The following is a 15,070-nucleotide window of genomic DNA, read 5'->3' on the forward strand; positions in this document are numbered from 1 at the left end:
ACAGTGGTATCACAATGCATCTTATATGTGTTTGGGTATCACACTGAGGTCGTTTGTATGGTCGATCGAAGATGTAAGACAGTGGTATCACAATGCATCTTATATGTGTTTGGGTATCATACTGTCTTTTGTTTAACAAAGTCAACATTTTTAGGCATTACAGTGGTATCATCGAAGGACGGGGGACGGAGAGAGGAGAATACCTAAAATGTCATTGCATTAAACTTTTAATTCAAAATTACCAAAATTATAAATTTTCTAATTTAACTATTGATTTGTGATTGAGATTGGATCTTACGATTACCACAAACTAGTCAGTTCTTCTTTGAATGACCCCTATATATATATATATATATATATATATTATAATAATAAGTTTTCTTTTAGTTGTCACTAATCTTTGATTTATTTATATTGATTCATAGTGATAACTATAAAAAGATATATGAAAAGTTTGATAAATTTATTAATATATTGATTTGTAGTATAAAAAACATATGAAAGAAAATGATAAACATGAAAGATAAAAAGTTTGATTATGATGAAAAGTTTGATTGTTTGATTTTGATTTAAATGAAAAAAGAAAATAAAAAGGTTTTTATAATTAATGTGGTGATATTATTTTAAAATAAAGAGTGAATTATAGATTAGGGTTCATGTTGTTTAACAAAAATTATGACGTGCATCCCTAAACTTAAAAAATTATGTGTTTGGTCCTTGTGGTTGTCATTTTGTTACGACTATGATCCCTCTCATAGACGTTGTTAATGGTGACCGTTAACTTAAGGGCATTTGAGTCCTTTTACAATTTTTTCTTATATTTCATTAAAAACTTGAAAAGTAAATTATATTATATTGAATTATTTTATTTTATATTTATATTATATAGATTTAGTTATTTTGTTGGAGTCTTTATGCATAAAACATCTTAACTCTTGTCAAAGACCTTCCAGCCTAGTGGTAAAGGCTTGGGCATGGCATAGTCATGAACCCGAGTTCGAACCATGGGAGGGGAATATTGGCGACATTTAAGTGGGGCTTTGGCCTGGACATTAGTCGGGCTTTGGCCCGGACACCCTTACAAAAAAAAAATCCTAACTCTTAGACTAATATTTCTGGCTAAAATTCAACGGGACATATTAGTGAATTCATGTTTTGCAAGTTAACATATTACTTTTCACCAAAAAGAAGCATATAAAAGTGTGGTTATTATTTTTCATAATAAGGTCATAAACATTGCACCACGTGGGGGAGACCTACAAAAAAACCGGAATCAGTGAAGAAACACTACCCAGTAATTCACTTATCCGTCAGACTAATTTCAACATAATCACCATATGCATGGTGTGTCGTAGAGGCACTATGCCTATTAGTCGAGTATCTGGCACTCATCCGTGCACGATACCCCATAAAACACCCAATGGGAGCAACCCGTATAATTCTAAAGGGAGCAAGCCCAATTCAAAAGCAACAAAATGAGTGATCCTAAGCCGCCAGATCCGGATCTAAATACACCATGTCGATGAGCAAACAAATAGCCCATAATACCTCATTTATACGAAGTATATTTCACCAAAATTTAAATCAATAGCATGCTTCGTAAGCAACAAGTTTCAAAATATCATACCATATTCCACATAGTTTCTCATAATAATTTAGCTGATAGTTTTCTCCTAAAAATTTACTTTGTAAGAAAAAAAAAAGAAGTAAATAACCACGTTTCATAACGCTCATTTAAATCATTCATTTTCCAACCACATATTCAAACATAAGCAAAATGAATAAATTATGTAAAACGCATACATTTGACGTATGTCCAGTTTTAAGACTACTTGAACTCAGCTTAGCCTTTTTAGCTAATATCCTCTCGATGTTCGGCTTGGTTACCCGCCTTGATACCTAAACACCCACATAAAGTTCTTATATCAATACAAGCACCTTAATCAACTAATTTAGACAACCTCCTTATCTTAATATGCCATTAAGAACCACTGCCTTATATTTAGAACATATCAACAGTTCAGAACGATTTTACACTAACGGAGAAAATTAATAGTTGTTAAATGGAAGGACTAAAACGGTTAGAAATTGACAAACATAAGTGCCCAAATCCAAATTTTTGAAGTTTAGAGACGATATGCGTTAAAAATGGCAAACATTAAGGACCAAAAGTAAACTTTACTCTAAAATGTTTTATGAATTAATCATAGCTTTCTCTAATTGATTAGAGAAATAATCCAAAATGTGTTTTATCATAACATTAATAAAGTTTGGATTATGTTGATCGTCACCGAAATAAAAGATAAAAATTAAAAAACTGAAACATAAATAAAAAAAATAGTTTTTAATTATACAAATTGTTTACAATAAAGTGACGATAATCTCTCTCAGGAGTAGAGTGTAGTCGTTATCCATATGAGTGAGGTCCCGGATTCGAACCTCGGTTCTGCTCCTCTTGCCAATGGGATTTATGCACTGATTTACATCTCTTGTAATAATCGTGGCACCAGAGGGTGGCATCTACTCTTTAGATTTTTTGGAAGGTTGTCCTAAGACTATACTTGGACTAATCCCGGCAAATTGTGACCGCAAGAAATCAACCCTGATGAACTCATTGGCCACAATTGTTGTATACGCCTGGAATCAAACCATGAGCAGATGAGATATTCCACCGCGTCGGAATCTCAACCACTACACCACAACCCTTATCTTCACAAACTAACTTAAACCACTGACGGATGGTTATGATGGTAGGTTAACGAGACAATTGTGATCCTTCCAAACAACCACTGACTATGTTATATCCACAAAGAACAAAACTATAAACAGACCTCATCTTATCTACATATTATGGTTATACTCGACCACAGCGCAAGTAGTTTCTCCTTTTGTAGTCTCGCAATACTCGTTTTCTCTCCAAAACACTTGCAGATAGAACCCACTTGCTAAACTCGACTACTTCCATGCCCATAAACTTGGCAACCATCCGGTACTGCTTCATTTTGTGGGTTCTCAATGAACCGTTTCCCTTTTCACTAAGCACGGTTGGTTTTTGAGGGAAGCATGGTTGGATTAAGGTAGATGTGGTGACCTCTTGCTTGGCATCACATTCACGGCCATGGCTGATGATATCCTCGTTACGATGAGCATAAACAATACCTGAAAATTAAATCTGCATCAAAACCAAATATGAACTTTCATTGTTCATTATTTTTCTCATCTTTTACTAATCCTCACACCATATAAAATATGACCCGGAAAATAAACTAAACTAAACCAAACCAAACCAAAATATTCCACTCAAAGATGGGATCCTGGGGAGGGTGAGATGTAGGCAGACATGACTTCCACCCAAAGAGTAGAACGGCTATTTCTAGGAAGATCCTGATTAGTGCATAGTGTGGAAAGAAAGAGATACATATTAAAGTTTCGGAAAAAGAGCATAAGAAAAACATTTGAAAACAATAAAGGCGGTGCTAAAACTGGAAAAACGAAGCAACCAAAAATCAAATAGACAAACAAACAAAAACATATGAAAGGAAACAGGTGCACAAAAACGTAAACAAGGTAGGAAATGTTTTGCAAGCCGAGAGTCTTCAGTCCTCACAAAAACAAGCTCTTAACCCCTTGCGCACGCGTCGGCTTATCCCATGAGGCAAGGGGACCGAGCCAGAATTTGAGTTCAGAGTGGTGCTCTTAAATATTATTAAGTAAATACATAAATAAGATTAATAGAAAATAAATTTTATTATGACTTCGTTTATAACTATAATCATTAATCTTTTCTGACTACTCCATAATTGTTTTTCTCTTTGTTACATATATTTCAGGAAAAAGTCCAGAGAAATCCAATGAACTTTCCCATTTTAAATGATCAAGTCCCTGAATTTTTTTTGAATAAATAAAGCATTGAACTTTCCTATTTTAAATGATTAAGTCCCTGAACATTTTTGTTTCAATAAAAAAGCCCATCGAACTTTTAGAAATTGGTTACCTACATCCTTTTAACCCAAAGAATCTATCGATAACCGGCTAGAAAGGGTTCAAAGTATTAACAAAAAACTGAATCAGTTTTACCGTTCCCAAACCCTATGCCATTCAAACCCCTTGGAACCAACGCCATCACTCCCAATCGTCGTCCACTCCCATCACCGCCCACCGCCGCCGGGCCCCTATCATCGATATCCCTCTTTTTGACATGTCTTTTGTTGTTTTTCGATCCTCCCTCTTTTTTGATCTTTCTATACGTACTCTACTTAAATGTTGAAAAAGTGGGAGAATCGAAAAACAAAAAAAAAACAGATCAAAAAGAGGGAGATTGATGGCAGAGGAGGGCAATGGTGGCGATGAACGTTGATGGAGAGCGAACGATGATGGGACGGCGAGGGGTAGGGGTGGGAGCGATGTTGTTGGGTTCGAGGGGTTTGCATGGCTTAGGGTTTTGGAACGGTAAAACTGATTTAGGGTTTTTTACTTTATAACTGATTCACGGTTTTTTTACTTTAAAACTGATTCAGTGTTAAAAAGATGTAGTTTCGAAAAAAAAAATCTAATGGTTTATTTATAAAAAAAATAAGAACTTGATCATTGAAAATGGGAAATTCATTGAGCTTTTCTGAAATTTTCCCTATTTTTAGAGAATGGATCGTTTTATCAAAGAATCAGAAATAAAAGTTAACCAATTAGTCAACTAAAAGTATAGAATCCCACTCAAATCCAAAATATGAACATTTAAGATTTAAGAACAAAAACAAGAATGACAAAAACTAGAACAATATGAAAAAGGACAACTAAAACTATATCATAAAAACGTGCTTATTGTATCTTAAGAATCAATCGTCAACTAAATTCTATCTTCTGTTTCAAAATGAGAAGATGAAGTAGTTGTAAATCATGTATATTGAAATGGAGGATTAGCAACTAAAACGAAATAAATAAAACAGAACTGATGCAATCAAGCAAATCGATAAACATCAAACACGATAGTGAAACTTGGGTCTTGTTTTCCTATAGATCACGAAAAAAAACTCTTCTTTTAATCACAAACTTTTAGAAACGGAAATACTATAACATTTAAAAAATGTTACATGAAAAAAAAATGATGTAGTTCTTGTGGGAGACCGTTAACACAAATAAATATGTTTTTTAAACTATTGGCAAAGTTACAATCAGAAACTACCGCTATACCCATTGTTGATCCTCTCATATTATTGATAGCCTCGGTTTCGATTGTTAAAATTCTTTAACTTTACCATTATTGTTAAGATATTTACTAATAATCAGACATTTCCACTGAACCATGTGTCTAGTAAAACCATTCATGCATTACGGGACAGGGAGTAATAATCTATATGCAGAGAGAAGCGGAAAGCGAAACACAGAAATCTTACCCAACTCGCCGTTGACTGGGACAATTCTTTTACTGCTCTTGTCATCAAAAGGCTTGCTGCTTTCAGAATCCAAAGAAAATGTTTCTCTTGCTTGTTGAGGTAGAAAACACATCCCAAAATCGGGCAAACTTTGCTTTTCACCAGAAATACGTTCTTGTTCTGTTCCTTGTTTATCATGTGGCTCAATGATCTCACTCGTGAAAAGTTTGTCAGATAAATCACGAAATAAATTGCTGATCCCAAAAAGCTCCCCTTGGAACTCCTTGCAATCCTGAAGGTTTTCAAAATTAGAAACCAACATATATATATTATATATATATGTATATGTATGTATCTATACATGCACGAGTGTGTGTCTATACCTGGACACCTTCGAAATAACGTTTTTCCAGTTTCCCAGAAACAGCAATATTCGCAAGCTGCTGTTTGTATACCTGACGCGTGTAAACAAGTTCTTCAAGAGAACCAGCTGCTAGAAGCCTGAAAACCACAACATGACGCTTCTGTCCAAATCGAAATGACCGATCCTGCGCCTGCAAATCATGAGCGGGATTCCAATTCGGGTCAAATATAACCACACGATTGGCACTGACAAGATTCAAGCCAAGCCCACCAGCACGGGTTGATATAAGGAAAACCTGAAATGAGATTTTTTATGTCGGATCTCCATTTGCTAATACAGGGAAAAGTGTATGATTGCACTCCTAATACTCACCTGTTTGCTTGGACTTGAATTGAAGTCATCAACAAGAGATTGGCGCAGGCTTGTAGGGGTAGACCCATCAAGCCTTGAAAAGCTGTATCCTTTCCTTATATGAAACTTTTCCAGTATATCAAGCATCCTATAAGAGCAGCAGTCAGTTATTAGCAGAATGAAAGCGGCGCTTATCTTTACACAGCATGTTAATATTCGAAGGAAATGAAATATCATTAATAGCTACTATTAGCAAATTGAATAAAACCGTTTCTATTACTTGGTAAAAGTTGGGATAACTATATAGCTATATGTTGATAGAATAGATGTGCAAGTTTGTAGGGGGGGTCTTCTAAATATGGCCTCATCTTTGCATAACCTAGAGAATATTGAAAAACTTGTTATATGCCTTATGATCGCTGACTTTCTACAGAAGAATGTAATATGGTGCATATAGATCTTGGTTGTGATAGGTCATTTACACTTGCTATCTTTCTCCATGGACTGCTCAATAATTTATTTTCCTGTTTTTTTCAGGCAGCGTTCGTTATGTGCGCTAAACACCTTATTCTCAACCAGTATGCATCAAGGTGAGAGCTTTTCACTGACTTAATTGAATGGTCCATACCTTTAATACTTTTCTCTCTTATTTTAGCACCAAAGTTGTTAAAGGCTCAAGGCGCACTTAGGCGCAAAGGGGTCCCGGGGCCTATGCGTGAGGTGCAGGCCTCAAGAATGTGAGGTGCGTCTTCTAAAAAAAGTATGCACAACCACAAGGGTGGTGTCTGGTTGGTTTGAGCTTTGGGCTCCAAAGGTCAAAAGTGCCTGGAGGTCCCAAGTTCAAATCCAAGGAGGAACAAAAATCCCCTTGTGGCCACGGAGGTTCAAATGCGGTGACTCCGCGCTACCCGCAAAGCAGGTGGTCGTCCTTGGATTAGTCGGCTCGCATAGCGGGTTGGATATCCAGGTTAATCAAAAAAAATATATACACACACTATGTAGCAAGTATTCCAATGCAGCAACGAGCAGTACTTCGATAGAGGCAGAAGGGAGAAGGGTTTAAAGCATGAGCCATGAGGGAAAAGTTTTAAGGTCTGGGTATTTTTAGAGGAAGAGGCTTGAAGTTATAAGAATTGGGTATATAATATTAAGGTTTGACTTATTTCATCTATTTAATAACTCTTTTAAGAAGATGAGAAAACTTATTCAATATTGGGGTTTGACTTGGTATTTGATAACTCTTTATGAGGCGCACCTAGGCCCACAAGGTGCCTCAGCCATGGAGCAGGGCTTTAGTGAGCCTCGTGAATACGCCTAGCCTCGACCTTAAAAACGCCCAAGACCTTGAGCCTTACGAGCCTCAGAGCCTGCGCAAGCCTCGGTCGAGCTTTTAAAAACTATGTTTAGCTCCATTGTCTTTTTAATGTATCAAATGCTAACAACAGAGTATACTCGCTTAAAGGGGAGAAAAATTCATACAATGTCATATTTTTCATCCTAAATGCAGAGAAAGAAACATGAATTGTTAAGACCACATGGAATGAAGAATAACTCGGTTTAAATTTCTTAAAACATAACCAAGTATCTAAAAAACTGCACACATTAAAAATAAACAAGATTGAAAAAGTGTATTTGTGTGTTGGGAATGTAATTAACGTTAATCACATTACCTGACAGAGAAACTAAAGAGAAGAATCTTATCCCCCTCTAAAATCCAAGATGACATCAAATTTTCTAAAGCCCTCATCTTCCCACAATGTTGAACATCACTTAGACCCATAAAACTCTCATTTTGGGTATACCCTCCCACCAGATCGATATCAGTACCAAAGACAGCTGAGGCAAAATCCTTATCTTTCCTCTGTTTATCTGAGTCATCCCTGGGATTAGGTTTGATGAGCTCCAAATGATTGCTTATCTGTGCAACACAAAAGGGTGAAATTGTCATTTACTTTGATGAAAAATTATAAGATTACCCAAATCAGTAGATGAGCAGAAAAATTAATTGGCAATTCCTTGTTATTTCTCTAGGGTTTTGACAAAAGTCATTTTCATGAATAAAAGATATTGGTCCTCTCAAATCAACAACCATTATCTATACTTGGTTTAATTATGCAAATTCAAAGGATCTATTACATAGTTAAAAAGTAGTGATAACCTGTTGGAGCTTGGTGAGACAAGGGAGAACAAGACAAAAGGGGCAGGAGTCACAACCATCTGGATTATCTTTGTGAAGGTAGGGCCAGATAACACCATTCGGAACAGTTCTTTTACAACATTCCACTTGCTTTAGAGGGCTCCCACAGCTACAAGGTAGGTCCTTATCAATAAGACATTGGATGTCAGGTAGTTGTAGCATCCTCCTATAAACTCGCTTTTGCACCTCACTCATAGCACAAAATATAACATTATCTTCCTTACCCTTCATAAGATGTCCAATTGTCTCCTCTTTGGTTCGTCTTAATAGAAATTTATTCAGAACCGACACCAAGTGCTTTTTACGCTCTTGAGCAACCTGGACAAATCTTTCAGGTGCACTTGATCTCTGGCCATGCTTTAATGGCTCGTCATAATAATCCCGAAAATGTTCACGTGTCCCCAAGCCTCCAGGTACAACCCAGTCAAAAAGGTTAAACAATTCCATAATTTTGTTTTGCATTACGGTTCCTGTCAGACCATAGCGTTTTCGTGTTTTAATGGCCAGACAAGCCTCATAAAGTTTTGACTTTTCATTCTTAAGCCGGTGTGCCTCGTCGACGATCACAATCTCCCAACTCACGGATGACAGAATGTTCCCATGAATTCTATAGGTATCAAAACTGGTTATAAGTATCTCAACTCCATGAGCTTCGATTTTCTCAAAAGTCATATCACGGTTAGTGCCATGGTATATAGCAACGCTGAATGTTGCCCACTTATAGAATTCAGCCTCCCAGTTTTGTATAACAGAAGAAGGGCAGATAATTAGCACAGGACCCTTCTTATCTCCTTCATTCCCCTTCAGAATTGTGGTTTCGCCATATTCTCCATCTTTTCCGTATACGGCAGAAAGAAATGCAATTGCTTGGATAGTCTTCCCTAATCCCCTGATCAATTGGAAAAAGAAAACATAAAGGACAGTAGAGAAATAGAAATTCATAGTTACACTTTCATTGTACCTGAATAAGAATTTTATACAATCTAGGTTCCACTACAAGCTTTATTTTATCTCATAATCTACACCTAAGTTTCATAATACCAAATTAACCCATTTAAACCATTACTTTCAAGGTTGGGTTGAAATGGGATAAAGAAAATAAATAATGGGTCAATATTGATTGATTATTTTAAGAAATTGTAATGAAGTAACATCAATTTAAACCACTTAGGTGTTGTTTGGTTTGCAGAATTTAAAGGAATTCAAAGGAATTGGAATGATCAATTCATTTGACCGAATTCCAATTCCTTTGTTTAGTTCACATATTGAAATGGATGGAATCCTTTGCATTCCTTTGAAGTCCACAAGTTAAAAGAATTGATCATTCTTTGGCATAAGTGAAGGAATTGAATTCCATCACCACCCATCCCTTGCCTCCACCACGACCATGCTACTATCGTCATTGTCATGCTCCTACCCTAACCCCCCACCCACACCACACCACTTTGTTGCCAACCACCACTCACCCCCACCCCACCCTACCTAAATCCTACTGCCACCGCCCACCCCAAATACCAATGGCCGGTAAACCTTCGTGTTTAAGGACCTGCTAGGAGACACTACAGAGGTTTACATGGGAGACACTATGGAGGTTTACTTCGATGAAATGTTGGACAAGTCCTAGAAGGCTGGGGATCATATCGGTCACTTGTAGCAAACATTCGACGTACTCCGCCAGTAGGATATGAAGCTAAACCCCTCGAAGTGAACCTTTGGGATGACTGCAGGTAAGTTCCTTGGGTATCATACCCAGCAGGGCATCGAAGTGTGCCCCGCACCTGTCGCCAAGGAACATTAAGGAAGTGCAATTAACCGAGCGCTTAGCCAGCCAAACAGGTTCATATCAAAATCGTCTGATAAGTGTCACTTGTTCTTATAACATTCTGCGGAGGAATCAAGGATTCATATGGATAGCGGATGACGAGGGAGCGCTGCAATCACTCAAGGAGTACATGTCGTCACCGCCTCTACTCTCAAAAGTTGAGGATAGGGAGACGTTGCATTTATACGTCTCTGTAAGGCATGTTATCTTTTTATTCTTTATACTTGTCCTGAGAGAAGGGGGAGGAGGACCATGCAGAAAATGGTTATTGTTTTAGAGATCTCTAGCTTCTCGAATTGCTAGTTATCTTCTCTATTATTTTCCCTCATAATGAAAGCATTCAGCAATCCTTGACAACAATCACTCTGTTTTGTTTATTGATCTGTAATATATGCATGTGTTTGTATCAAAAATCATATTTGTCATAAAGTACAATTAAAAAAAATGATAACAAAGGATTTTGGGGCCCAAACAGTCCAACCCACCTAAGTCCATCCAATTCATTACCTGTTTTTGGCCCATTCTACAAATCGACACCCATTTTACCTCTTACGCATTCTGACCCATCATCTAAATAAACCAAACCCATCATTTGCCACCTATACATATGTCTAACAGAATGATAGATGTGAACACAATCAAATATTGTACGGCATATTTAGTTATCTATAGAGTTCATCTAGACTATATGTATTTTCACCTTTGATAATAACCTTTACAAAAATGCCTCCTTAGAGTAGAAATAAAACAAGAACACTACTTCTACCCAGGGTTAGATGTTATTCTCCTTTCATCGTGTCAAAGTTTGATATTAGGGTCTTCCAAATGCTTTTCAAAAGTTCAATAATACTAAAATTTGAAATGTGAAACATAGCCTCCTCCATATAAGGTTCATGCTTATTCTGTCGCCCCCACCCCCTTCTCCTGCGCACAAGGAAGCTCCTATCACCACCCCTTGAACTCTTGAACTTGCTTTTTAACTAGAGGATCACCTAAATACAATGATGGCTCATGGCCCAGGCTATTAACCTAATTCCATCATTTAACACTTTTCAAGTTAAACGACAAATCTAAATCATTCTCAGGTAACAAAAACATAAATAGAAGAATTAAAAGGTTATGATTTATCTAGAGAGTTTAAAATTTTAGATGGCTCCTCCCTCACAAGATATGGCTTGGCACTTCCTCGTTATACTCCTATTCTCTTCCTACAAGTAAATCGTATGGAGAAAGAGGTTTAGGACCCCCCACTCCACAAAGAACGAAAAGAAAAAAAGAGCTTGTCAAGAATGCCTACATCAAAACGCATGAAATTCGACGAGATCATATCATCTATGTTCATAAATCTGCCTAATGGGCCTTGAACTCTTCAGAATTTGCAAAAAAAAAAAAATTCCTGTATTCTTCACAAGTACAAATTAGGTCCCTGGATTTTCATGATAGTCCCACCACCATCAGGAAATGGGTATAAAACATTTAAACCATGGAGTATCAATTGTCAATGGATTGGTCTCAAGGTTACCGAAAGTGATAGGCCCATCTTAACTTTTCGAAAAAGACAAATCTATTTAATCAGGGTGGTAGAGGTCTGATGGATGTAAATTTGCAAAACAGAACAAAAAGGGATCTCCTGTTCAACTTCCAAAAGATGTGGATGCCTCTCACTGAAATAGTCCTCAAGAATGCCTATAAAGAAAAGAATTCTCAACATCAAAAAAGAGAAGAATTCTAGAAATCAAACTTGAGAAGCAACCACAAGCCTGACTGGCATCTGTATAGGACATGTCACTGATCTGGTGACTGATTTCTATTTCTTGCCCCAACAAATGGAGAGACAAGAAGGACAACCAGGTGAAGAGCCTAGCAGAACAAAATTGGATAACAATCATCTATTACTTGGGTAAAGGACCAAGCTGGACACGAAGCTAGACATCTTACACATCGTAGGGTGATATTTTTATTTTTTACTTCGAAATTTTTCTAAACAAAGAAACACTGCAATTCTTGTAGGACATCACAAAAGCCAGGACAGGTTCCGGTTCAAGTTCCGGCTCAGGAAGATGAAGGTCCCAAAAGTCTAAATTTAGAAAGGAACATACTACGCTTTTTATGGAGCATATGGGAGTCAAAAACAGAGATACGATGAAGAAATTTCAAGAGGAGTTGCTAGCACACAATCATTTATATCTTAATTGTCATTGAACTTCGAACTTCTCTAAAATTGAGTCACTCAAATTCGTTAACTCTAACCAGTACAAAGCAAAACCATTAAAAATGAAGATGGGAAAAATATATAAAATTGCCAATAAATTTCGGTCTTCTTTAAAATTGCGTCGATCAATTCAAGAGTTATAAATGAACTCAAACAACCTTCTCAATCGACACAAATACATACATCAACAGTGTATTAATTAGGCATGTCCATTTCATCACTTGATTAGTTCATAATTTAATACAATTGTGTTGATCAAAAGGTTGTGTGAAAGATCGATAATAACTTTAGCTGGAAAAGGCGTTTTTAAGAGCCACTCACATGTCATCTCCAAGAATTCCTCCATGGTTCTTCTTGTATAAGTTGTACAAAAACTTCACTCCTTCTCTTTGATGTTCTAAAAGCCTACAATTTATGGAAGCAGGTACCTGCAATGAGAACCTCGTCAGATGATAAATTCCTAACTTTCATCTATAGGCAATTAAATGCCGTCTACTTTGAGAGATGAAGATGGTAATTTATGACCAATCTAAGCAAATGAAACAATATGTTGGATTTCCTCAAAATCTGATAAAGTTTCATATAGAAAGCTCTGATATTGGAGAAGAATCCTATACTAATGTATTATCTCAAATCTCTGTTCTTTTTTAAATATCTAAATGAAAATGACATTCTAAGTGATCTCACATCTAGCACCTAATAACACAAGTTAGTCCCTACATGATGACCACACAAAAGGAAAAAATAATCAATAGTCTCCAAAGCATGGAAAGAAAATCGTATTAAGTTCAATGGCAATGACTAAATTTTGCACATATTATTAAACCTCCATTCTTTCCACTGTAACAGATACGAGCAGAAGTTTCCATCGAACTGGACACCCAGGTAGAAATGGAGTGAACTAACCCTGCTCACATTTGATGTTTATCCTAGCATCCTGCAATTTATAGAAGTTTGTACATCCTAATCACAAAGTGATAAAATTAATCAAATGTCTTCCCACTATAGTTGCTTAAACAGCAAGTGATAAGAGACTCCACTATGGTTACTTGATACAATTGTAAATACATATACTCTAAATTTTTGTCCGTCCTTTAAAACCAGAAGACTGCAATTCATCAATCAAATGATGCCGGAAATGAAATATAGGGCAAATCCAGAAATGAAATCTCATGGACAGCAATAACTGTTTCATTACTTCCTTCCCCCTATAGCTTGACATGGACACAACATTCAAAAATATCAATACAACATTAAATATAGCAAAAGAAGAAACGACAAGAAAAGTGCTTGGCGGATTCTTTGATTTAGAAAGGGTTTTTTCATTAATTCACCTGCACAACAGGGTTGTGGCCGGATCCCGAAAGCACCAATGGTTCATAAGGTCCAGTAGGATGAAAAAATTGAGGGGCATCCAACTTAGGTTTTGCAATTCGAAACCCATTGCCTTTTCCTTCTTCTTTAAATTCTTCCTCCTCATCTTCAAATTCTCTTTCCACAACAACATCCGTCCGATGAGGTTGTTGCTTCCGTTGACTAACTTCTTTCGATTGTTTCGTAGAAAGCAAGGTGGGGAAGGAATTAGAATCATCTTCGAGGCGTAAGAGTTGCTGAGAAAGAGAAGATTTGGGGGGTTTTCTAGCGTTTAGGGTTGTCGAAGTTTGTGAGTATGCAGAAACAGAAGCAGAAGCAGAAGAAGATTGTGATTGGGATTGGTGACAGGGTTTGAGAATCTCCTTGAAGCTGTTTAACGACATTACTGAGAAAGCATTGAATTGAGAGGAGACACTCGGTCTTATAAATTTTGAGGAGGGAACTGTTTCTTTAAAAACGAGTAACAGCATGTTTTCTTTTTTTAACACGAAAATCATCAAAATAGCAACTTCTATACATATAATAAACAAATAACTTAGGTGACTCTATTTTCTGGTAAGTCGGTTTTCTTGTTTTTTCGTTTAAACACATATCTAGATATAATTTTATATTTATGGTTTAATTAGACTCATTTCAACGTATCTAGACACAATTTACATTAACAGTTCAATTATACTCATTTAATTGATATGTGTCATCTTATTCAATCAATTCTACAAATTTAGGATGCAACTGATTTCATTTTTGAGTTAATTAATTCGTTCTTATGGTAACTGATTCTCGAAAAAAAAAATGATGTTTACTTCTAACTTCTAAGTTTACATGCATTCTTTTTTTTAGACTTATAAGTCTGAACTCTGAAGTTTTCTACAATTCTGAAGAGTCATTCTCCAGAATTAGCTCACCCGAATTCTGAAGTCTTCTTTTTCAGACTTAGATTATCCGAACTCTGAAGTCTGAACTCTGATTTATTGGGATTGATTTTATACTTCAGAGTTATTTCAAAAGTACAAGTCTGAAGAGTCATTTTTCATAATTTTATTTCAGAGTTATTTCAAAAATACAAATCTGAAGAGTCATTTTTCAGAGTTAGCTCACCCAAACTCTGTAGTCTTCTAATCTAGACGAAGCACCATGCAGAGCCTCTGCATAGTGCATGCAGAGCTTCTATTTTGCTTATACAGAGCTCTGAAGAGCTTTACTTTAGAGGAATTTCAAGAGTATAAGTTTTGTAATAAACTTATCTAGACTTTGAAGATAAGTCTTTAAAACTTAGGCCTTGTTTGTTTTTACCTAAAAAGCACTTAATACCCTCTTATGTCTAAATCGGTTAGACCTTAGGGTATTAAGTGTGTTTGATTTTTTTTTTCAATTAAGAGCT

The 15,070-nt window shown here is 36.3% G+C and overlaps 1 protein-coding gene across 6 annotated transcripts; it reads right to left on the reverse strand.

Annotated features, from left to right (window-relative positions):
- Window positions 1-2,330: 2,330 nt before the first annotated feature.
- LOC112523194 (switch 2) lies at window positions 2,331-14,072 on the reverse strand. Of its 6 annotated transcripts, none has more exons than XM_025132698.1 (8): window positions 13,650-14,072; window positions 12,637-12,743; window positions 8,243-9,170; window positions 7,755-8,002; window positions 6,106-6,232; window positions 5,753-5,923; window positions 5,391-5,661; window positions 2,331-3,159 (listed from the first exon to the last, which is right to left on the reverse strand). In XM_025132698.1, exons 1-8 carry the CDS (start codon window positions 14,070-14,072, stop codon window positions 2,855-2,857), a joined length of 2,580 nt encoding a protein of 859 aa, XP_024988466.1. In that variant the 3' UTR covers window positions 2,331-2,854. The 6 variants fall into 6 exon arrangements, with proteins under 6 accessions (XP_024988466.1, XP_024988465.1, XP_024988467.1 ...); XM_025132697.1 differs by having other exon boundaries at window positions 5,753-6,028; XM_025132699.1 differs by having other exon boundaries at window positions 5,753-6,028; window positions 12,637-12,720; window positions 13,650-14,004.
- Window positions 14,073-15,070: the final 998 nt, after the last annotated feature.

Source organism: Cynara cardunculus, assembly GCF_001531365.2.
Source record: "Cynara cardunculus var. scolymus isolate 2C chromosome LG 12, CcrdV1, whole genome shotgun sequence".
In the NCBI taxonomy this organism is placed as follows: Eukaryota; Viridiplantae; Streptophyta; class Magnoliopsida; order Asterales; family Asteraceae; genus Cynara; species Cynara cardunculus.